Below are 24,260 nucleotides of genomic sequence, written 5' to 3' on the forward strand. Positions count from 1 at the left end.
GCCATCAGGCCCGGGGGCCTTACCAGACTTCAATCGGGCAATGGCGTCCGCGATTTCCTCCACTGTAAAAGGTGCGTTTAAAGACTCCCTGGCGTCTGGTGTCAATGACGGTAAAGTAATTAAAGAGAAGAAGTCAGTAAGGGAGGAGGAGAGAGCGGGAGAAGAAGAGGGCGCTGCATATAGAGTAGAGTAATAGGTATGGAAGGCTGTGTAAATCTTATCGGGGTGAGAAGATTGGAGACCCGGTCGAAGCTGCAAGCTATGTACTCTATTAAAAGAAGTGTTTTTGAGCATCGCCGCCAGTAATTTGTCGGGTTTGTTAGCTAACCTGTAATAGGTCGCTTTTGTCCAACGGACAGCTTTCTCAACCCTGGTAGATAAAAGTGCATCCAGCTGCAAGCGGGTCTCCTTAACCCCTTAAGGACCGGAGGTTTTTCCGTTTTTGCATTTTCGTTTTTTGCTCCTTGCCTTTAAAAAATCATAACTCTTTCAAATTTACACCTAAAAATCCATATGATGGCTTATTTTTTGCGCCACCAATTCTACTTTGTAATGACGTCAGTCATTTTGCCCAAAAATCTATGGTGAAGCGGGAAAAAAAATCATTGTGCGACAAAATTGAAAAAAAAACGCTGTTTTGTAACTTTTGGGGGCTTCCGTTTCTACGTAGTACATTTTTCGGTAAAAATGACACCTGATATGTATTCTGTAGGTCCATACGATTAAAATGATACCCTACTTATATAGGTTTGATTTTGTCGGACTTCTGGAAAAAATCATAACTACATGCAGGAAAATTAATACGTTTAAAATTGTCATCTTCTGACCCCTATAACTTTTTTATTTTTCCGTGTATGGGGCGGTATGAGGGCTCATTTTTTGCGCCGTGATCTGAAGTTTTTAACGGTACCATTTTTGCATTGATAGGACTTATTGATCACTTTTTATTCATTTTTAAATGATATAAAAAGTGACCAAAAATGCACTATTTTGGACTTTGGAATTTTTTTGCGCGCACGCCATTGACCGAGCGGTTTAATTAATGATATATTTTTATAATTCGGACATTTCCGCACGCGGTGATACCACATATGTTTATTTTTATTTTTATTTACACTGTGTTTTTTTTTTTATTGGAAAAGGGGGGTGATTCAAACTTTTAATAGGGGAGGAGTTAAATGATCTTTATTCACTTTTTTTTTTCACTTTTTTTTTGCAGTGTTATAGGTCCCATAGGGACCTATAACACTGCACACACTGATCTTCTATGTTGATCACTGGTTTCTCATAAGAAACCAGTGATCAACGATTCTGCCGGATGACTGCTCATGCCTGGATCTCAGGCACTGAGCAGTCATTCGGCGATCGGACAGCGAGGAGGCAGGAAGGGGCCCTCCCGCTGTCCTGTCAGCTGTTCGGGATGCCGCGATTAGCCGCGGCTATCCCGAACAGCTCGACTGAGCTAGCCGGGAACTTTCACTTTCACTTTTAGCCGCGCGGCTCAGCTTTGAGCGCGCGGCTAAAGGGTTAATAGCGCGCGGCGCCGCGATCGGCGCTGCACGCTATTAGAGGCGGGTCCCGGCTTCACTATGACGCCGGGCCCGCCATGATATGACGCGGGGTTACTGTGTAACCCCGCGTTATATCGGAAGAGCAGGACCAAGGACGTACCGGTACGTCCTTGGTCCTTAAGGGGTTAATGGAATGATAAAGGCAAAGAGATGGGTCTTGTTGATGAGCATACGTCAGTCTCTGTAATCTACATTCCAAAGCTAATTGGGTAGCAGTGCGGTCACGTTTCAGTCCACTAGCTAGGTATATGATACGGCCTCTCATATAAGATTTATGGGTTAACCACACCCATACTGGGGAAGACTCAGGGATCGTGTTGGTATCAAAAAAATGTTTCAGGTCAGTATCTAGTTGTTGGTATACCCTCGGCATGGGCAGCAATGCTTCATTCAAGGGCCATCTAAACGGATATGTAAAGGAGGGCATCAAGTTAAAAGCAGCTAACACCATATCATGATCTGACCACACCGAGGGAACATGACGGGCATACAACATCTGAGGTAACATGCGGGTAAGGACCAATATCCAGTCTATCCTGGTATAGTGACCATGCGCAGGTGAGTAATATGAGTAACCCCTAGATACCCCGTTATGCTCTCTCCAACTATCAGCTAAGTCATGGGATATAAACAATTGTTGTAGAAGGCGGTGGTGAGACCCCGACCTACGAAAAGGGGCTGAATTAGATCTATCCAGTTTGCCATTAACTGTCATGTTAAAATCTCCGGCCCAAATCAGCATATCGTACGTCAGTGTCTCAAGAAGTGAACACAAACGGGAAAAAAAAACATAAGCGGGGAATCCGTTGGAGAGTTAACAATACATAAGGATTTGTCATACAATGTACCCAACAATATCAGGTATCTTCCCTCACCATCTACCAACTCCCTCCGCACTGTGAAGGGGAAAGAGTTATGAAACAAGGTCATGACTCCTCTGCATTTAGTCGTGAAAGACGAACAATGATGTCTAGAATACAATCTGTGTAGGTGTGACGGTTTAGAGGTGAGCGTAAAATGGGTTTCCTGGATACACAATATGTCAGGATGTAATTTAACGTAATCAATAAAGGCCTTACTACGTTTACCTGGGGCGTTGAAACCCCGTACATTATGTGAGAGAACCTTAGCCATAACACCAAACCAGAGGAGACATGCCATCATACATACCAAACCCAATAAACAGTACCCAGAGATGGATAGGGAGCCCGGCCATCAGCACCAGTTGCGGCTGCTTGCCGTCAAAAAACAGAAGTGCATCGTACCTATAGGAACAGAAAACAAAAAACAAAGAAAAAAAAGAAAGGAAAACAAAAAACATCCAAATCACAGGAAAGGCGGGCGGCCTTATCAAGTCGCCCAGCATTCTTCCTTTGTCCCACGAAGGGATGACGGGGTGCAGTAGTCTGAACCACGCTCTAGCCTCGCCATGGAAAAATAGTAGAAATCAATAATTACAGGGATGGGGGGCGTAAAAGGAGAACAAATGTCCCGGCTCACAACCCGTAAAGAGGCAACAGCATAGCGTCCATTAAGCAAACAACTGTATAAAAAATGGAGAATCCATGACAATCAAGTAGTTGGGTCCTCTCGCAAAGGTTCAGGGGGTCTACGCTTCTCTCTCCCCACAGTAGACCACGGGTGCACCCGTCCAGGTCTTTGAGGCAGTGGTGGACTATCCACCAAAGTTATGCGGGCATGTGAAAGAATTTCTTTGGCTTCCAGCACAGTATGGACATTGTGCGTGCGACCATTAGCCTGGAATATTAAGGAAAAAGGGAACCCCCACCGGTATCGTATGCCTTCTTTTTGTAATGTGAGGGTAAGGGGGCGGAATTCCCTGCGCCTAGCTAGGGTGGAGGGGGCCAGATCCGAAAAAATGCGCACAGATGGAGGGACCCCAGGTAACGCTGGGATGTTTCTGGCCGCCTGCAGGACGGTGTCTCTCACCTCAGGATAATGTAGTTTAAGTATTATGTCCCTTGGATAGTCGGGGTTCTTGGGCCTGGTCAGGGCTCTATGTATGCGGTCGAAGCGCAATAGTTCCGGTTCCAGCTGCGGGGCCAATGCGTAGAAGAGTGAAGAGATCGCCTTCGAAAAGTCAGTCACCTCCTCCGGGAGACCTCGGATCCGTAAGTTAGCGCGGCGTGAACGATTCTCCAAGTCCTCAAGTTTCAGCTCGAGGGCCTGTAGTTGCGCAGTGTGATCCTCCAGGTCATGGCGATCAGTTTCAATGGCGTCAGCCATGTCGTCAATCCGCGCTTCAGAGTCAGCTACTCTCTGCCCCAAGTCTTTCAGCTGGGAGGACAGGTCTGCCACCGCCTTAGACAATTCAGTTTGAAAGAGGAGCTTTATGTTCCGGAACATCGAGGTAGGCAACAGGTCTGCAGGGCCTTGCGACTCCTCCTCTGAGTGCTCCGCTGGAGAGCTGCAGCGAGGCTCCTCCATCTTGGAGCGCCGGCTTGTCCTGAAGATATCAGGTATAGACTGCGAGAGCCGTTGCGAATTCTGCCTTTTTGTGCCCGTCTGGGATCGCGGCATATTCCCCCACCCGGCAGGGTAAGTTCTAACTCAGAGGAGCCCGATATGGGCGCTTAGAGAGGCTGTATAGTCGCGGTCAGCACGGAGCTCACACTACATTCGTCCTCTCGCGTGAGCTGCGCGCATGCGCCCCCTAAAGATATTTTAATAGTAAAGTAAATTACAAATCTGTTTAACTTTCTTGCACCAGTTGTTAAAATGTTTTTTTTCCATCAGAGTACCCCTTTAAATTGGGCTCACCTGGCAATCTAATTATCACAGGTGTCTGAGATTTGTTTTTAATGATCAAAAGAGCCCTGAGACACAATGCCATCCATGAGTTAAACTGAAAAACTAAATATTTAATCTTTGTGACACTTAAATAGAATTTGCGAAATAATTTGGAACAGGGTGTAGAATTTACTGCTCTTCCCTAGTTAAAACCAGGTTTAAACTAGAATGTTACTGCTAATACAAAAACTAAATGTTGTATCCCATATGTTATACAGAATATTGTTGTATCCTCAAGAAATACTACATTTATAGAAATGTTTTTTTATTCCAAATTAACACTTCATTCCTTTTAACTGGTTTGTTTCACTCAAACAGGTTTTCCTAGTTAAAAGTAGTTTTAAAGCCAAATAGAACGATGTATACCAGGCTAATACTTCCTCTAAGTCATCTAATACCTCCGCATCATCAGGTGCTCGACTTTCTTCATGTATTAGGGTAGGGTCATATGTAGCGCATTCCCGGCATATTTGACACTGCGATTGTGCTACTGCCTGTCCCTAGAGTGTGCCTCCAGCAGTTTTCCCCCTGTGTCCTGCTCGCAGCAGCATTCTGCCTCTATGAGCAGACACAGAGGGAGCAGCGAGTCGTGCGCGCATGCGCAGTGTGCTCCAGACATTGTGGCTCCTCTCAGCCTAGCTCACGGAGCAGGGGGAGTGGCCGCGATGTCTAGAGACCTGCTCATTGTGCGCTACTCGCAGCTCCCTCTGTGTCTGCTCGTAGTGGTAGATTGCTGCTGCAAGCAGGACATGGGAAAAACAGCTGGAGGCACACTCTAGGGATGGGCAGTAGTGCATTCACAGCATCAAATACAAAGTGGATGCTCTACCTGTGACCCTACCCTTACAGTCATTTCTTTCTAACAATTTTTTCTTTTGTTTTGGTGTCATTCGGTTTTTGATTTTTGATTAGCAGTAAATTCTAGTTTTCACAAAGGTGTTCAGTAAAAACTGGTTTCAACTAGGGAACAGCAGTAAATTCTAGTTTTGACAAACTTGTTCAGTAAGAACTGGTTTTCACTAGGGAAAACTAGTTTTAACTAAAAACCAGTTAACTGTAACATATGTATTCTTAAAGGGGTACTCCTGTGGAATTATTATTATTTTTTTTTTTTAATCTACTGGTGCCAGAAAGTTAAACAGATTTGTAAATTACTTCTATTAAAAAATCCTAATCCTTCCAGTACTTATCAGCTGCTGTATAATACAGTGGAAGGTTTTTTCTGTCTGTCCACGGTGCTCTCTGCTGACACCTCTGTCCATGTCAGGAACTGTCCAGAGCAGGATAGGTTTGCTATGGGGAATTGTACCTGCTCTGGACAGTTCCTGACCTGGCTAGAGGTGTCAGCAGAGAGCACTGGAAGGATTAAGATTTTTAAATAGAAGTAATTTACAAATCTGTTTAACTTTCTGGCACCAGTTGATTTAAAAAAATGTTTTTCACCAGAGTACCCCTTTAAGAGCTGATAGACTATAGTCAAAACACTGCAGACTTGTGAATGTTAGTACTAGGTCAATGATGGCATGCATATTGTGGATGACTTTACTGTTTTGTCTTCCTTAGTTACATTCCTAAGTGCAGTAATCTGCAGTCTGAGACTGTGCACTTCAAGAAAGGGGTGAGCCAGCAGTTTTGTCTTCCGTCACATACTGTGGACCCCTCTGAGTGGAGAGAAGAAGAGGTGAGGGAAATGCGTTACTAATCTATGCACAAGTATCTCTAGATAATGTAGAGTACTGGCAGGAAATGATGTAAAACATTTTACTTATGTGCTCTCCATTTTTTGCAGCTAACCTTTGATCTTGATCGAGAAGTATATCCTATGGTTGTCCATGCAGTGGTGGAAGAAGGAGAAGGTAAGAAAAAGATCACAATCTCTATATCTCATTTCTACAGGACTAAATATGACAAGACTACGCCCAAGATCTAAGCTAGCATCATATCCATTCTCAGCTCTTAATCGAAAAGCATTGTCCATAATTCACATTTATTTATCTGTAGATTTGCTTATATGAATAAATTGATAGAGACCCTCACATACCGCATGAGTAGAACATGTTTGGAAAATTACTTCTGTCTTGTGGAGGACATGCTATCTTTACATTAAATGGGCATTCCGCTGCTCAGCGCTTGGAACAAACTGTTCCGAATGCTGGAGCCGGCACCGGGAGCTTGTGATGTCATAGCCCCGCCCCCTCATTACGTAATAGCCCGCCTCCGCATGACGTCACGCCTCGCCCCCTCAATGCAAATCTATGGGAGGGGGGTATGACGTCACAAGCTCCCGGTGCTGGCTCCAGCGTTCGGAACAATTTGTTCCAAACGCTGAGCAGCGGAGTTGCTTTCCTGGATAACCACTTTAATATGAGTTTCTGCAGTCTTACCATTGTCAGTCTTTCACTAATTTGTAGTGCACCACTCTTTGCAGTCCTCTGGGAATCAGGAAGTTTGTCTTGCCCATTTGCCACCATTGTGCTTGCTGGTCTTCCTGTGGTGAGCCTTTCAATGCAATGCAACACCACAGCGGCCCCCTGTAAGTAGCTTAAAGGGGCTGTACTGTGAAATGTAATATTTTCTTATTGTCTCCAGACCGCCGAATAAAATAGCAGAGAAACAAAATAGACAAAAAGCACTTCCTTGTGCGGGATCACCAACATGAGGTAGAGATACGTGAAGAATGGAAACGTGCTCACCTGGAAAGGTTGTGCAAATTCTGGCACAACACTTACAGACGCATGTCAGAGAAGGATGAGCTTCTGCTGCTTCCCACACCAAAGGCATCGGTGTTACATGAAGATGGGGAAAGGAGTGAAATCGGGAAGTGGTGTCCGCGCTGCTGGAGAGTTGGTGGGATTAGCAAAGATCAGGAGCCATCGATATTTTCGAAGTTAAACTTTTTTTAGTTCACACAACGCGTTTCTGGGTGTAAACCCTTTCATCAGGCGTGATCACGCCTGATGAAAGGGTTTACACCCAGAAACGCGTTGTGTGAACGAAATAAAGTTTAACTTCGAAAATATCGATGGCTCCCGATCTTTGTGCTGATCCCACCGACTCTCCAGCAGCGCGGACACCACTTCCCGGTTCCACTCCTTTCCCCATCTAATAAAATAGCAGACACTTGAACTCACCTTCCTCTGCTTCCTCGTAGCTACGATATCAGGTAGGAAGGTGAGTTAAAGTTTATAATTTTATAAGGCAGGCTGGGGACGGTAAAAAAATATTAAATTCCACCAGGCAACCCCTTTACTAGCTGACTAAGCTGAGCACATGAAAATAAACCGACTGAACTGAGCAGAAAACAATAAACTGAGTGCCACACTCCTGGCCTGTAATCCACCTCTCTCCTCTGTATTTCATGCACTGTGCACAGGCTAGAGTAGATATAGTTCAATTCAAAGTTATAAGTAATGGGTTAAAATAGGTACCTTGGGTGTAGCCGTGTTTACTGAAACTCTATTCACTCCAATTAAAGTCCACAGTATATAAAGAAACAAACAACGCAAACAATCGTTTGCCAACTGTTTATCTGGAAATTCTTCTTATTCCAATAAATACTCTATAAATATATATTTTTTTCTTTCTTTAGTTTTTTCCCTATTTCACCTGGATAAATATATATTTGTATTTATTGGAATAAGAGTAATGTCCAGATAAACAGTTGACAAATGTTAGTATATTTAGTTAAATACTACAGGTTGAGTTCCCATGCTTATAGTGTAATGTCGGGCAGAGAGCCTGTACTGTCTAAGTCTCTGCCCCACTCCTGTGTTCCATCTTGGTATCTCTGCTGCTGGAGACAGAATTCCCCTAACAACAAGCAGTGGACTGCAGAATAGCAGGAAGTGAGATTCCTAAAGGCCAAATTGGAGTCACATGTGGGAGGTTTTCACTGTCTGGGCACCATGGGGGCTTTGTAAATGCGGCATGGCTCCCAAAAAACTATTCCGGACAGATTCTCTCTCCAAAAGTCAAATGGCAACTCTTCTCTTTAAACCCCTGCCGTGCGCACACATAACACTTAACGCCTACATATGGGGTATTTCCATATTGGGTTACAAATTTTGTGAGGCTTTTTCTTCAAAATGAGGGTCAGTTTTGGAGCATTTCTCTGCAAATAGGAAATGGTAATGGAAAAAAAATACCCAAATCAAAAGAAGGCCTCAAAATCCACTAGGTGCTCCTTCATGCCTGAAGCCTATGGTTGACTAAAGTAGCACTAGGGCCACATGTGATATGTCTAAAAACTGCTGAATTAGGGCAATAAATATTGAGTTGCAATTTTGTCTTACTATCTGACTGATACTGAGAAAATTGGATAAAACAGGAATTTCTCCAAAGAAAATAAAAATTTTGACTTTTCTCTTCCATCTGCTACTATTTCTGTGAGACACCTAAAGGGTTAAAGAGGTAATCCAGTGGAAAACAGTCTTATTTTCAAATCATCTGGTGCCAAAAAGTTAAATAGAATTTTAAATAATTTTTAAAAATCTTAATCCTTCCAGTACTTATCAGCTGCTGTATACTACAGAGGAAGTTGTGTAGCTCTCTGCTAACACCTCTGCCTATGTCAGGAACTGTCCAGAGTACAAGCAAATCCCCATAGCTAACCTATCCTGCTCTGGACAGTTCCTGACGTGTCAGCAGAGAGCACTGTGGTCAGAAAGAAAAGAACAACTCAACTTCCTCTGTAGTATACAGCAGCTGATAAGTATTGGAAAGATTACAATTTTTTTTTATAGAAGTAATTTACAAATTGGTATAACTTTCTGTCACCAGTTGCTTTGAAAAAAAATAGTTTTCCACTGGAGTACCCCTTTAAGGCCCAAATAGGCTGTATCCTTCAAAGGTTAAAGGCTATTGACACCTTTTGTGCTGAATTCTAAATGCAAAATGAAGCAACTTCAAAAATAGGCTTAATTTCTAATTTTCTACCACTTAGCTTCTACCCAAAGAAAGATAACTCGGATGGATATTTTGTTTTCAATGTTAAAGGGGTGTTCCAGTAGAAAAATTTTTTTTTTCATATCAACTGGCTCCAGAAAGTTAAACAGTTTTGTAAATGACTTCTATTAAAAAACCTTACTCCTTCCAGTACTTATTAGATACTGAAGTTGAGTTGTTCTTTTCTGTCTGACAACAGTGCTTTCTGCTGATACCTCTGTCTGTCTCAGGAACTGTCTAGAGCAGGATAGGTTAGCTATGGGGATTTTCTCCTGCTCTGGACACTTCCTGAGACAGACAGATGTGTCAACAGAGAGCACTGTTGTCAGACATAGAAGAACAACTCAACTTCAGCAGCTGATAAGTAATATATTGAAGTTGAAAAGTCTGTTTCTATAAGGAGTGCGCACCCCACTGGATGCTTAAAGGGGTGCTTCACTGGAAAACATTTTTTTTTTAATTAACTGGTGCTAGAAAGTTAAACAGATTTGTAAGTTACTTCTATTAAAAAATCTTAACCTTTCCAATACTTATCAGCTGCTGTATGATCCACAGGAAGTTGTATTTCTTTTTGAATTTCCTTTTTGTCTGACCACAGTGCTCTCTGCTGACACCTCTGTCCATTTTAGGAACTGTCCAGAGTAGGATCAAATCCCCATAGCAAACCTATCCTGCTCTGAACAGTTCCGGACATGGACATAGGTGTCAGCAGAGAGCACTGTGGTCAGACAGAAAGGAAATTCAAAAAGAAAAGAATTTCCTGTGGATCATACAGCAGCTGGAAGGATTAAGATTTTTTAAATAGAAGTAATTTGCAAATCTGTTTAACTTTCTGGTGTTAGTTGATTTAAAGAAAAATGTTTTCCAGTGGAGTACCCCTTTAACACCACTAAAAGTGACTGTGTTAGAACATTCCCCTGTGTAATAGAAAGAGTCCCTTCAGAGTAGGCTGAGGCAAAATACAGAAGCAGTGCCAGCCAATGCCTTAAAGGGGTACTCCACCGGCCAGCGTTGGGAACATTTAGTTCCGAACACAGTGTGCACGCTGCGGGGGTCACCACGCCCCCTCCCATAGATTTGCATTGAGGGGGCATGGCTGACCCCCCTCCACGCGCACACAGCATTTGGAACTAAATGATCCCAATGCTGGCCAGTGGAGTACCCCTTTAACGTATGATGGAGAGTGTGTTTTGCTCACTGAGGAGTAGTCAGTTGTCTACAGGGTCAAACACTACAGAGAGATCCAAAAGAGTCCATAGAGAATCTAGCACTGTTTTGGCACCTGCCTCGGCCTCCTTATTCAGGCCCACCCAACAATTTTGGGATATTATGATTACTGCATCCATTATTGTGCATTTATCTCAGATGCTATGAAATTATATCAACAACAAAAAACCCTCAAGTAATCCATTATACAGACAAAACATTACTGGAAATTCCTCTTGAGACAGTGGTTAAGCCACCTGTCTAGTATCATCATAATATCTATGAAAATAATAAAAACCCTAAGGGGAAATCTCACATAATAACAGGCAACCAAAGATCGATTCCCCAGATTTGTCTTACTTTATGGAAGGCGAAAGTTACATTGATAGATGTAACATGTTACTGTGTTGTCATTCACAGACACATACATAGCTTTAATAATAATAATAGAGAAAATCGCTTGCACTCACCGTCCTCGTAGGTTTTTTCACGTTACGGACATTCCGTGCAGCAGGGAGATATTCTGATGCGGGTGCTCAGAGGCTAACAGCCATTTTCGCACACAGCCATGTGCTTCTTCCGGCCTTCAGGCCGGAAGAAGCACACGGCTGTGTGCGAATACGGCTGTTAGCCTTTGAGTGCCCGCATCAGAATTTCTCCCTGCTGCACGGAATGTCCGTACTGTGAAAAAACCTACAAGGACGGTGAGTACAACCTTTTATTTCTTGGATTATTGGATTACCAGATTCTGTACTAGCTTGGCACCCCGTCAGTAGCACACTGTATTACAGCTATGGCCACTGAATAAGACTGAGGACTGTGGTTTTGGATTAGAGTACTTGGACTCCTGATGGTGATTGTGCTCTCTGCATTCTACTCTTCTTTTCACATACGTTGCTCTTCGCGTGATGTCAGCCAGTTTATAGTTGTGTGTGCTTTACTTCCCTTGAGGTGTACACATACGTGGGAACGAATGTGTCTGATACCTCATTAATAGATGGCTTTGTACTTAAAGGGGTACTTTTTTTTTAAATCAATTGGTGCCAGAAAGTTAAACAGATTTGTAAATTACTTCTATTAAAAAATCTTAATCCTTCCAGTACTTATTAGCTGCTGAATACTACAGAGGAAATCCTTTTCTTTTTGGAACATAGAGCTCTCTGCTGACATCTCTTTCCATTTTAAGAACTATCTAGAGTAGGAGAAAATCCCCATAGCAAACATATGCTGCTCTGGACAGTTCCTAAAATGGACAGAGATGTCAGCAGAGAGCACTGTGCTCGTGATGTCAAAAAGAAAATGTTCCAAAAAGAAAAGAATTTCCTCTGTAGTATTCAGCAGCCAGTAAGTACTGGAAGGATTAAGATTATTAATAGAAGTAATTTACAAATCTGTTTAACTTTCTGGCACCAGTTTATAAAAACAAATAAAATAAAAAAGTTTTCCACCGGAGTACCCCTTTAAACGGAGGATAACTCATTTATTTCTTGTTCTTTTGCAGAACATCTTGGGCACTGCCATGTGCTGATGGCAACATTTGAAAGGGTGAGTATTTCTTAATAGTCTGGGCCATGCTGTTTTCTGGTGCCAGTCTGTTATACATGGCTGGTAGTATGAAGTTTTTTTGACAATAATGCATTTGTGTAGGGCTGTGTACACATTTTTTCCATCTACCGTATATAGTAGTATGCTGTCTGGGTTTATACAAAAGTCCCACAGGACTATAATAAAACTTTCCACAAATTTTCTAAATGATGATCGATAACCATCACGTGTCCACAAAGTGTACCAACGGAGACCTATAAAACATTATTCATACCAACAGAAACCTGGTTCAAAATCTGGGAATAAAATGTCAACTTTATTTAGTGTATTAAAAATACATACAGGAGTAATTCCAACTTAAATGACAGATCAGTATAGTATAGCCTACGAGCACCTATTATATACAATAGTACAGTTATCAAGCCACAATATGTTAGTTATTATAAAGTATCAGCTAAAGCATGACTGTATGCCATTGTAAGACATCCCCCTGAGGAAGCGAAGGAATGTAAAATGCGCGTTGGGGTTTATCTGAGTGTAGACAGGACACACGGATAAGGGGTATAAATGTAAACAACAATGGAAAAGATAAATATGTTCGCTCTCCCTTCCACAAATGGTGTTCACATCCAAGGGCTTCTGGCCGATCAGGTGCTAGGGCATTGCGGCCGGTATGTAAGAAAAACAGCAGAATCAAAAAAAAGGAAAAATTCCCAGCAGTTCCAATCCAGGCACAGAATTTTTTTTATTTAAATAGATTAAAAACAGCTTTATTTACGTCATGTAAAATGAGAGGCCATAAAAATGGGAAAAAGAACCGACGCATTTCGGTAAAACACCTTCGTCAAGGCATAACAAAGGTTTTACTGAAACGCGTTGGATCTTTTTCACATTTTTATAAAACCTCTATAATTTAAAATGGCGTAAATAAAGCTATTATATTTTAATCTATTTTTTTCTGTGCCTGGACTGGAAATGCTTGGGATTTTTTCCTTATTCGTTTTGTTTGGTTCCTTCTTCGTTTTTTTAGAGATATAAGTGTTTGGGCAATGTAACAAGGTTAGTAAGTTTACCTGCAACCAAGCCAGGTCATGCAGTCGCAACGTGGCCATAGGTCTCCTTGAAGAAATGACACACGTAAATGGGAATTACAGTACAGGTGCTGATCTAATGGTTGGGGCCATAAGCGTTAAAGGGGTACTCAGGTGGAAAACATCATATTTATTTATTTATTTTTTATTAACTAGTGGCAGAAAGTTAAACAGATTTGTAAATAAAAAATTTTTTTTTAATCTTAATCCTTCCAGGACTTATCAGCTGCTGTATGCGCCAGAGGAAATTCTTTTCTTTTTGAATTTCTTCTCTGTCTGACCACGGTGCTCTCTGCTGACACATCTGTCCATGTCAGGAACTGTCCAGAGCAGCATAGGTTTGCTGTGGGGACTTGCTCCTGCTCTGGCAAGTTCCTGACACGGACAGAAGTGTCAGTAGAGAGCACTGTGGTCAGACAGAAAGAAAATTGAAAAAGAAAAGAACTTCCTCTGTAGTTTACAGCAGCTGATAAGTACTGGAAGTTTTAAGATTTTTATATAGAAGTAATTAACAAATCTGTTTAACTTTCTGGCACCAGTTGATTTAAAAACATTGTTTTCCACTGGAGTACCCCTTTAAGTTGGCTGTGAAACAAAAATGGCAGATTTAGTTATCATCGTAAGAGAAGCCACTAAGAAGACGGTCTGGAAACATCACAATGGAACATATTTTGAAAAAAACAGTGGAACCAGTTGGCTCATAGATAATTTCACTGTTAACTCTCCATTTCTCAGTGCCCATTGGCGCTCATAGTCTTTGTATCTTAGCTTTGATATGGCCTCAAAGTGTTGGGGCCTATGTGGCTAAATCAGTGGTCTCAAACTGTGGCCCTCCAGATGTTGCAAAACTTCAACTCCCAGCATGCCCGGACAGCCGTTGGCTGTCCGGGCATGCTGGGAGTTGAAGTTTTTCAACATCTGGAGGGCCACAGTTTGAGACCACTGGGCTAAATTGGCGTTCAGATTTCAAAAGACTAGGGCTTTGTTGTATGAACCATTAAAGGGGTATTCCAGGAAAAAAAATTTTTTTTATATATCAACTGGCTTCAGAAAGTTAAACAGATTTGTAAATTACTTCTATTAAAAAATCTTAATCCTTCCAATAATTATCAGCTGCTGAAGTTGAGTTGTTCTTTTCTGTCTGGCAACAGTGCTCTCTGCTGACACCTCAGTCTGTATCGGGAACTGCACAGAGTAGAAGAGGTTTGCTATGGGGATTTGCTTCTAGTCTGGACAGTTCCCGAGACACGTGTCATCAGAGAGCACTTAGACAGAAAAGAACAACTCAACTTTAGCAGCTCATAAGTGCTGAAAGGATTCAGATTTTTTTTTTAATAGAAGTCATTTACAAATCTGTTTAACTTTCTGGAGCCAGTTGATATATATAAAAAAGTTTTTTCCTGGATAAGCCCCTTTAATTCGTCTGCCATGGTGTCTATGCTGACAGTCTATGGGACTTGTCCTAACGTTACTGTTCATACTTTTTTGCAGCACGCAGATGGCAGTTTTTGTGTGAAGCCCTTGAAGCAGAAACAAGTGGTAAGGAGGGTTAAATTTCGGGAGCTACTACACCACATGTGTTGGCATCCACTTAGTATCTCCTCTGTCTTCAGGTGGACGGGGTCAGTTACCTCTTGCAGGAAATCTATGGGATTGAAAACAAATACAATTCTCATGACTCCAAAGTAAGTATTAAAATATATAAACTCAGAGCCTTGTTATCTGTATTTTATAGGGGTGCAGGTGTATGCGCACACATTCGGGCAAGTGAATCTTTGCACTGTGGTAGTCATAAGACAAACAATTGTGAAGGTTTGTAGGGGTACTGCACCAACCCAAGAGACTAAATCCTCCAAGCAAAAAAATTGTGGACACCAAAAATCATAAAGAGGGAGGTGATTGAAAACTTTAAATTAATTTATTTAATAAAACACACCAAGTCATGGTGCCCATGTGTGATACTTAAAAGTAGCATAACTACCAGTGCCCAAACCTGAAGTACTGTATCGAGATGAGAAAATAATAGTAAGTAAAAAATGCCTGTAAATCAGTAGTACTGTATCACCAACACATGATGAATAGTAAATGCACTCCCAACATGTTTCTGTCACCATCTCATCAGGGGGAGATATGACAGTGTGACTTAGCACAGTACAGTAGCAGCTTATATTACATAGCAATGGATACCTTTATACTAGACACACAAACAGAAAAATTGTGGGGGGTGTACAAAAAGAAAACGCAAAGATGGCGCCTGATAGTTCCGTTACCTTTGTAGAGGAAGGATTTGATTTTGAAAAGAATGAATGAAATACCGCTCACCTTATAGAGTTGTGCAAAATTGCAGGCACAACTCTGGGATGTGCTCAAAGTGGTGTAACATAGTAACATAGTTCATAAGGCTGAAACAAGACCAGAGTCCATCAAGTTCAACCTATAACCCTAATGAGTTCCTATTGTGCGACGAGGTTCCGGGGGCCGCCGGCTGTCGGCACCGCTGGCGGGCGGGATGCTGGCAGGTGATGTTCAGCGAGGTTCCGGGGGCTGCTGGCGGGCGGGATGCTGGCAGGTGATGTGCGGGGAGGTTCCGGGAGCTGCTGGATGTTAGCATCGCTGGCAGACGGTCGGGTTACAGGCAGGTGCGGCGAGGTTCCGGGAGCTGCTGGTTGTCGGCACCGCAGGCAGTCGGTCAGGATGCAAGCTGGAAGTGGGTTGTGGGTGTTCGTGGCAAGGGACGGACCCAAAAATCCGACTGGTTGTGCAGCGCTTCTCCGGGATGAAAAAGACAAAACAGCCAGAAAAATTGTGGAGTATATATTAAGTTGCCCTCCGTACCATAGTATATAGAGTGACCAGGTAGTCCTCCCGTTAGTGTAATATAGGGAGGCAATGTTAAAGTGTTAAAGACCTAAATATCAGAACCTATGCATTAAATATACAACTCCTGGACACCAATGTATGAATGAATAGCCAAGTCATCCGCAGATGGGAAATGCACCTGCAGTGACGGGGCCAGGCAGCGTGGAAATCACCTATGTTGTTGTATCATATTCCAGGTGACAGAAGATGAAGTCAGTGACAATAGTGCCGAGTGTGTTGTTTGTCTGTCTGATGTACGGGACACACTTATTTTGCCATGCCGACATCTTTGTCTGTGTAATACCTGTGCAGATACTTTGCGTTACCAGGCAAGCAACTGCCCCATCTGTCGATTGCGTAAGTATCGGAGACTGTTTTTTTTCTTAGCCATCTATTAAATGTAGCTTGTGTAAAAGTCAGCCGTGTTCTCCTATAGCATTTATCCTACACTCCACATGATAAATGTACCCTTTGCCTAAAATCTTATATTTCCATTGAATTACAAAGTCCTTCAATTGACTATTGAGTAAATCCTCTCTCTTACACCCCATTCAGCTTTTCGAGCGCTGCTTCAGATCCGAGCAATGAGAAAGCTTCCAGGTCCTCACTCACCTGCTGGTTTTAGCCCGATCATTGCAGCCCCTAGCTCAGACTCTGAAGAGCACACGGTGAGTGTGAGCTTTTACTCACTATACTTACTTTTGTAGTAGTTTTTCATTTTTTCCCTTTTTTTTTTTTTTGAGTAATAAACTTTAGTCTGTCTGATTAATCTCTTTCTAGTCAGCGGAACATGTCCCTCCCGGATACGAGGTTGTGTCACTCTTGGAGGCTTTGAATGGACCCCTGACCCCATCACCATCAGCTCCACCATTAAGAGCTCTTGGGGAATCTCGGAGGCCGGGAGTTCTTCCATCATATGGCAGTGACATCCAGCTGCCTCATCTGCGCATGCACTCGCCTCTTCAGCATCTTTGCGGCAGTCAGGCTCTTAAGCTGAAAAAAAGTATTTCCAGGTTAGTCCGAATTTTTTTTACTTTTTTATGTCCTTGATTCCATTCCATTACCATGTGTATTCCATACATGTATGTGTTAGACTATATGTGTCCATACATATATACTTTTGCAGTGAATTTTCTTTTTAATTTGTTTCCTGACTGAAAAATAAAGCAACTGGGTAAGAGAGAGAGAGTAGAATGGTCCAGCACTGACCAGACTAAGGCTGTCTGGGTGTATGCGGTGGTGACACCAGATTGAGATTGATGCCGGTGGGGCAATGTCCGGTAGAGTACACAATACACTGTAAGTATAGAAGACAGAACAGCACTCACCATTCAATGGAGCTTTATTGAAGCATTCCAGTAGTGACGAACAGGTGCAGTAGTGGAGGTGGGGGACGTGACTGGGACAGACTGTTTCACGCATTCACAGCGCTTCTTCAAGCCGGTATGCCGCCTCCACCACTGCACCTGTTTGTCACCACTGGAATGCTTCAATAAAGCTCTGTTGACTGGTGAGTGCGGTCCTGTCTTCTATACTTACAGTGCAAAATAAAGCAGCATTCTAAGTGGTTCTCCTTATAAATGTCCAACCATTGTGCTGCTGTGGAGTGTCTCAGAAACATTTGAAAAATGCATCAAATGGCTTTCCCCTCCCTTCTTTCACTGTTAGAGTTAACAGCAGGGTTGGAGAACAGGATGTGCATGGCGGTCCAGATTGTGGACAGAGGGGAGAGAATACATGGAGGGCAGCTCATACAGACTGTAGATAGGGAGGAAAGCACACACAAGCGGAGGAGGATCTCAACCTAAAAGCAGGCTACAAACTAAATTTGATGGAGTCTGAAAATGAATGAAGAAATAAAGATTTCAAAGGCAATATTTTTAAAGTCAAGGTAACCAATAATACACAATATATGGACAAAAGTATTTAACCCAGCTTTTTATTATGGGATTCAGGTGTTTCAGTCCCATTGCCACAGCCTCTACCATTACAGGCACCTTTACAAACATCTATGAAAGAATGGGTTGTTCTGCAGATCTCAATAATACCAGTGTAGTACTGTAATAAACTGCAACAAACCCAATCATCTAATGTCTTACCTCCTAGATTGTACATGGTCCACTGTGAGTGGAAGTGTAAAAGTGAAAAGAGGTGCTCTCCATAGCGTAGTATATCCAGTACAAACCGCAGGGTAAACTCAAGGTAAGAGATTTGCTTACCCCAAAAAGTTGTGTGTCCCATACACAACGATGGCAAAGCGTGATTATAACAGCGGTTGTTCTGCAGCCCTTCCACCCGGTAAGATGAAGCAGCCTGCTGTGCCGTTAAACGCGTTGCATCTTGGGAAAATAAACTGATGTTGGCTTTTAACACTGTGAGTGAAAGCCTTTAGGAACAACCCTAACTCAGCTACAAAGTAGAGACCACAAAAAATTACAAATGGACATTGCTGACGGCTGAGACATGTAGTGCTTAAAAGTAACGTTCTGCTGAGTAACTGCAGAGTCCAAACCTCATTCACCATTAAAGTCAGCATGAAGACTGTGCCCCCACTGCGAGCTTGGGTTTCCAAAACCAAGCAGCTATATACAAGCCTTAATTTACCAAGAACAATGCCAAGTACTGGATAGAATGGTGTCAAGCACATCGTCTCTGGACTCTGTAACAGTAGAAATGTGTTAAACAAGTAGTATTGACAGCTCAGCCTCCATACCTGTGCACGGACCTGTCGGTCCTGCCCCCGACTTCACTGCGTAACAATATCAGGAAGAATGTGTCCAGCATCCAAGTTGAAGTAAAACAGGGTATTCTTTATTGGATGATTCACATGTACAAGATAAAATATCTGACGCGTTTCACGCTTTCGCGCTTAGTCATAGACTCTATGACTAAGCACAAAAACGTAAAACGAGTCAGAGATTTTACAGTGTACATGCGAATCATCCAATAAAGAATACCCTGTTTTACTTCAACTTGGATGCTGGACACTTTATTCCTGATATAAATAGAAATGTGTTCTGTGGAGTGTAGGCTCACACGTCTCTATCTGGTGTTCTAATGGACAATTCTGGGTTTGGTGAATTCCAAGAGAACGTTACCAGCCTGACGGCATTGTGCCATGTTATCTAGCTTGGGGTTATTTAGTTTGGAGAAAAGACGTCTTAGGGGAGATTGGATCATAATGTACACATATATGAATGGACAGTACAGAGATCTTTCTAGGGATCCTTTTATACTTAGGCCAATAGCAAGTCTATGTAAAAATCTTTTTCCTTTGATTTCAAAGGTGTCTATAGCCTTTAAAGGGGTACTCCGCTGCTCAGCGTTTGGAACAAACTGTTCCGAACGCTGGAGCCGGTGCCGGGAGCTTGTGACTTTATAGCCCCACCCCCTCACAACATCACGCCCTGCCCCCTCAATGCAAGTCTATGGGAGGGGAGGGGGGGGTGACGGCTGTCACGCCCCCTCCCATAGACTTGCATTGAGGGGGCAGGGCGTGATGTCATGAGGGGGGCGGGTCTATGAAGTCACAAGCTCCTGGCTCCAGCGTTCCGAACAGTTTGTTCCTAACGCTGAGCAGCGGAGTACCCCTTTAAAGTCACACAAACCTATTTCAGTAATAAATGAACATAAGATGTTGTGCTTGCAGGTCAATTTCTCAGAACTCTTCAGTGTTACAGGAAGATGAGATGGAAAAATCATTCAGCGATGCTGAGATCCGAACACCAAGGAAAAAGACACCCCAACTGGCCGAGGTGAGCAAGAGGCCTTAAATAAAGCATGAATGAGGCTCTGTGGCCATATATGGTGGTGATAAATAGACATTTTTATCGTTTACAAGCCTTATAACTGGTCGGTCAGTAATGCATGAACGAAGTACACACAGTGTGGGGGTGATGGGAAGCGGCGGTACGATTCCTTCTGCAGGGTCAGTGACTGTACTGAATGTGCTTATTCTTCCTCAGGAATGTGGAGCTACTCCTGAGAGTGAGAACCTGACTCTTTCCTCATCCGGAGCCATTGACCAGTCTTCTTGTACAGGAACACCGCTGTCCTCCACCATCACCTCTCCAGAAGGTTAGACTTTCTACTCATTTTCAATATCCTGAAAGAATAATGATCATCAGATGAACAAATGTTTTACTTATTGGGATGGTGAATCCACCAGGAGTTCTCAACATTGATTTTGTTACCACAAAGTCTCGGCCAGGCCTAATCCTTTTTCCACCCCTAACTGGACCATTGCAGGTCTGAAATTCCCTTTTACTAACCGCTGACATTGTGTTTACATCACGTTTTACGCAATACGGGACCGCATACTCTGGGGGGAGCTAAAACCGGGCGCTCCCGTATCCCAGCCATATGCGGCCCGTATGTAATGTATTTCAATGAGCCGACTGGAGTGAAGCGCTGACTCCGGACGGCTCATTTTTGTCCCGTATTTTAGTTATCCACTGGATAACTAAAATTGTGGTGGACATACGGGTTACATACGGACCACATACGGCAGGGATACGTATGCGGTCCCGTATTGCATAATTCGTGATGTGAACCCAGCCTTAATTGGCTAAGGTGTAGTTAGACCACAAGGTGGCAGTCTCATTCTCTTTATTATCTTGTTACCATTTGTGTTAAATTGGTAAATGTAACAATATACCAGATATGACCACAAGATGTCACTGTTACTATTTTGTGCTATAACCATTTAATTGTACTCCTCACCCACTCCATGCCCCTTGTTCTGTGTCCTTTCCCTCCTCTACTCCGCACTGGTTTGCTCCTCTATCCCTGTATTTCCCTTAATTCTTTTGTCTCATCTTCATTATTTAATTTCTCCCTTACTGCTGTGCTCCCTTTTACTTTTTTTTCTGTTGTTCCCTTTATTTTTCAATACTTCCTCCTTTGCCCTACTCCACCCTCATCTTTTGCACAGACCCCTTGAGCAGTAGCCTGGCGCAGTCCGTAATGTCCATGGCCTCGTCCCACAGCCAGCAGTCCCAGCTCAGCACAGACACTGTGTCCTCCATGTCTGGGTCCTACACAGCAGGTATAATGGAGGAAGATGAAGGGGGGATTATGCCATCACCTCCTGTGGCCCCCAGTGGATCCCCCTCTGAAGAGGGAGAGGTGAGACTTAGTGTTATTTTGCCCATGACTACTAACTGGTGATAACATTAAGTAATTCACTTCTCTCCCCTCTAATAGCTGTCACCGGAGGGACACTTTGTGACCGTGTCTGCAGATGAAATGGATGCCGAGGTACCAAGCTATGGATTGTTCCCAGATGAGAATTTCTGTGTTAGACTTCTTTTACACTGCAAAAAATTTCCCTCATATTTTATTTTACGTGGACATTTTTATCTCTAACCAGCGGCTCCGCCTCCAATCTTTTCTGAAATCGCAGGGCTGCTGCTGGCTCGCCCTGTGTGTACGATCATCTGAGAATACGCAGCGTATTTCCCGCTGCGGGAGATGATTTTGCACAGTGTGAAATACTCTGCGTAAGGGGTACATTGGACTGCACCCTAAAGGCGCAAACGGGTTAAAAAGTCGCAGAGGAGGCACCATAAAAAGTTGTGTACTGAAGTAAAAAATGTGCGCTAGAACCATATTGATCACATACACCAAATGTATTAAATGATGTAGGGTATGTACACATTTTTCTCCAGACGTGTGAAAAACGTTTACCTACACAGACCTTGATAAATTCCGTCCATAACACAAATAAAGTATGGTAACTTGCACATAACCCTACAAGACAGAGCTAATAAAGTGCAAGGGGAAGCAATTCTTTTATTTCTTCTATCTAAGAGCTGAGGAAAGTGCAAGAAAAAGTGCAAACGTGTTACACTAAAATAACGTGCACAGAGGATGCGGTCTATTGCAAGCCCTTCTCCAATAGGAGGGAGGCCCCCCCCCAACAAACATTACCCTTCGCCTCCGGACCAAAAGGTGCCTGCGAGGTTCCAGGTTCGATGTCACATTACGCCAAAGCTACTAAGAGACCGCAAATTCTCCCGACATCCCCCTTGGCGGTATCCAAGGTATCTGCCCACAGAGCCGGTAACGGGCGGTACCCTGCCCATGCAGGAGTACCTGGGGATTTTGCAGGGAGTTGCGGAACCAAATGGCCACACACACCTTTCCTAGACCACTAGGAGGGACACCCAGAGGGGCTACCGCATCCTAACAATCCTGTGCAAGGGTAAGCGATGTAACAAGAGACAGATAAAATAGGTACAAATGTATACCAAATAAAATGCTGCAATAGAAGACCCCACACGTGCTCCCCTCATCACACATCTCAGGGTAGCACACCTTAGGGGTGTGAACTTAGAAAAAGTGGGCAAATGCTACAAAATGCAGAAGGTTTAGTCACTGCCGACTACTAGATGTATTGTAAAGAACTCATTTTAATTTGTTTTCTCTTTCTTTTAGGGAAATGTTACAGAGGAGGAATTTGCATCCCCAGAGGAGGATGATGGTAACAAAATTTGCCCTATTGAATGTCTTATGTGCATGTTCCATACTGCCTTCATGTCGCTGTGCAGTTGTCAGGTCCCCCATCACTATAGTGCATTGGAGATCGCCATCTCGTACTGACACAATTTATCGCCATTCAGCATGCCTGTAGTCATCCCTGCATGGCATCTATGCTGGTGTCCACAACTCTCTTCCTCTTCTTTCTGTGCACACTAGATACCTTGGGCAGTCTGTCTTGTGCCCTACCCTGCCCACCTCTAACTTCCTTAACTCTGTTACAGGGCAGAGGACTGGCAGAGAGTGTGACAATAACAATGCTGCTCACGTCACACTGCGGGACACTCTGGACAATGTGCGGGGCTCTGAGGGCTGCCTGGCCGGTGAGTGGCTGCCTCCTGAACATGAACTCTCCTGCTGCCCATCTGTCTATTGGGATGGGTTTCACTGACCTTCCAAAGCTGAACACACCCTGTACCGACTGTGATCAGAAAACATGCCCTCTCCTTGTCTCTCTAAATTCAGCTATGACACCCTATGTCTCTCTTTCTGTTCCTTTTTACATTTTACCTCTCCATGTCTCATTGTGCACTCCGCTTCTTGGCTGGGTGCCTCATGGTACAAGACCCCTTTTTTTTTCCATTTACACCTTTTACTTTTCCTTGCATTATTTATGCTTCTTAAAGTGGTACTCCGCTGCTCAGCATTTGGCACAAACTGTTCCAAACGCTGGGGCTGGCACCGGGAGCTCGTGACGCCATAGCCCCGCTTCCTCATGACGTCACACCCCACCCCCTCAATGCAAGTCTATGGAAGGGGGCGTGAACAGTTTGTTCCAAACGCTGAGCAGCGGAGTACCCTTTATAACAGTCTTTTTTTACTTGAACCCTGCAGATGACATGCATTTATGTGAGCTTAGTCTTCTAGAAATATCTCTAAATATGCTGGGAATTCAAGATTGTGTCCTGCAGGGATGGCCATATCATTTCTTTGCCTAAAAGGTGACAACATTCTCTGTGTCCTCCCTCCCATTTTTTTTGTCAAAGACACTACCAAAAAATGTAAAGGAACACTAAAAAGTTCAGCCCCACTGTTTGACTGTTTGTGTGTGTTCCTGCAACAGTCTTGTAGAAATCCTGCACAGGAGGGTTACATTTTGTCTGATCTTCTGATTTTTGGCTTCCTGACCAAGGTGTGCGGCTTAATATTCTTTGTCACTTTCTGCAGGCAAAGCATAGGGGGGAAGCTCCTGCTGCAGCCAGTTGTCTTACTGTTTTTACTCATGATTTTGATATAGAGCAAGGGAAAATGGATAATCTCCTAAGCAGCACATTGAAGGCTGCTTTATGTAGTTTTGCATTATGCGACAGAATAGGAAACCTTGATAATAAGAAAAGATCTGCCTGGAGCTTTTTGTATATTGTGTATGTTTAGTGTTTGTTGTAATCTGGTGATCAGAGGAAGCTTAAGGGTTAATACATATTTATCCCTGGTTGTAAATGGGAGCGGGATTAATGGGTAGGGGTTTTATGGGACTTTTCTGTTGATGGCCCGCTCTCAGGCTACGCCATTAATATGTGGTCATTGGTGAGGTCTAACAGCTGGCACCCCCCTGATCAGCTGTTTGCCGTGGCGTGGCGCCTTCATATACAGTATAAAGACCAAATAAGCATACAGACTAAATAGTGGCTGTGCTGGGGTACCGCAGTAAGTAAAGTGAATGCATCCCTGGTAAGCTTAGAGCATTGAGGCG

General features: G+C 43.3%; 1 protein-coding gene across 6 annotated transcripts in view; it reads left to right on the plus strand.

Moving 5' to 3' along the window:
* RNF157 (ring finger protein 157) overlaps positions 1-24,260 on the plus strand; it is a 128,139-nt gene that overhangs the window by 94,679 nt on the left and 9,200 nt on the right. For 5 of the 6 annotated variants that reach the window (XM_056550394.1, XM_056550395.1, XM_056550393.1 and 2 more), the window contains 14 exons: positions 5,946-6,063; positions 6,172-6,238; positions 12,034-12,077; positions 14,660-14,707; positions 14,782-14,853; positions 16,225-16,384; positions 16,583-16,695; positions 16,808-17,040; positions 19,677-19,782; positions 19,993-20,104; positions 20,961-21,154; positions 21,233-21,286; positions 22,466-22,511; positions 22,792-22,890. In XM_056550394.1, coding sequence (XP_056406369.1) covers positions 5,946-6,063; positions 6,172-6,238; positions 12,034-12,077; positions 14,660-14,707; positions 14,782-14,853; positions 16,225-16,384; positions 16,583-16,695; positions 16,808-17,040; positions 19,677-19,782; positions 19,993-20,104; positions 20,961-21,154; positions 21,233-21,286; positions 22,466-22,511; positions 22,792-22,890 — 1,466 coding nt within the window. The remainder of the gene's footprint in view (positions 1-5,945; positions 6,064-6,171; positions 6,239-12,033; positions 12,078-14,659; positions 14,708-14,781; positions 14,854-16,224; positions 16,385-16,582; positions 16,696-16,807; positions 17,041-19,676; positions 19,783-19,992; positions 20,105-20,960; positions 21,155-21,232; positions 21,287-22,465; positions 22,512-22,791; positions 22,891-24,260) is intronic. The other variant, XM_056550397.1, reaches the window with a different exon arrangement.

The sequence above is a fragment of the Hyla sarda genome, chromosome 13 (assembly GCF_029499605.1).
Source record: "Hyla sarda isolate aHylSar1 chromosome 13, aHylSar1.hap1, whole genome shotgun sequence".
Classification (NCBI taxonomy): Eukaryota; Metazoa; Chordata; class Amphibia; order Anura; family Hylidae; genus Hyla; species Hyla sarda.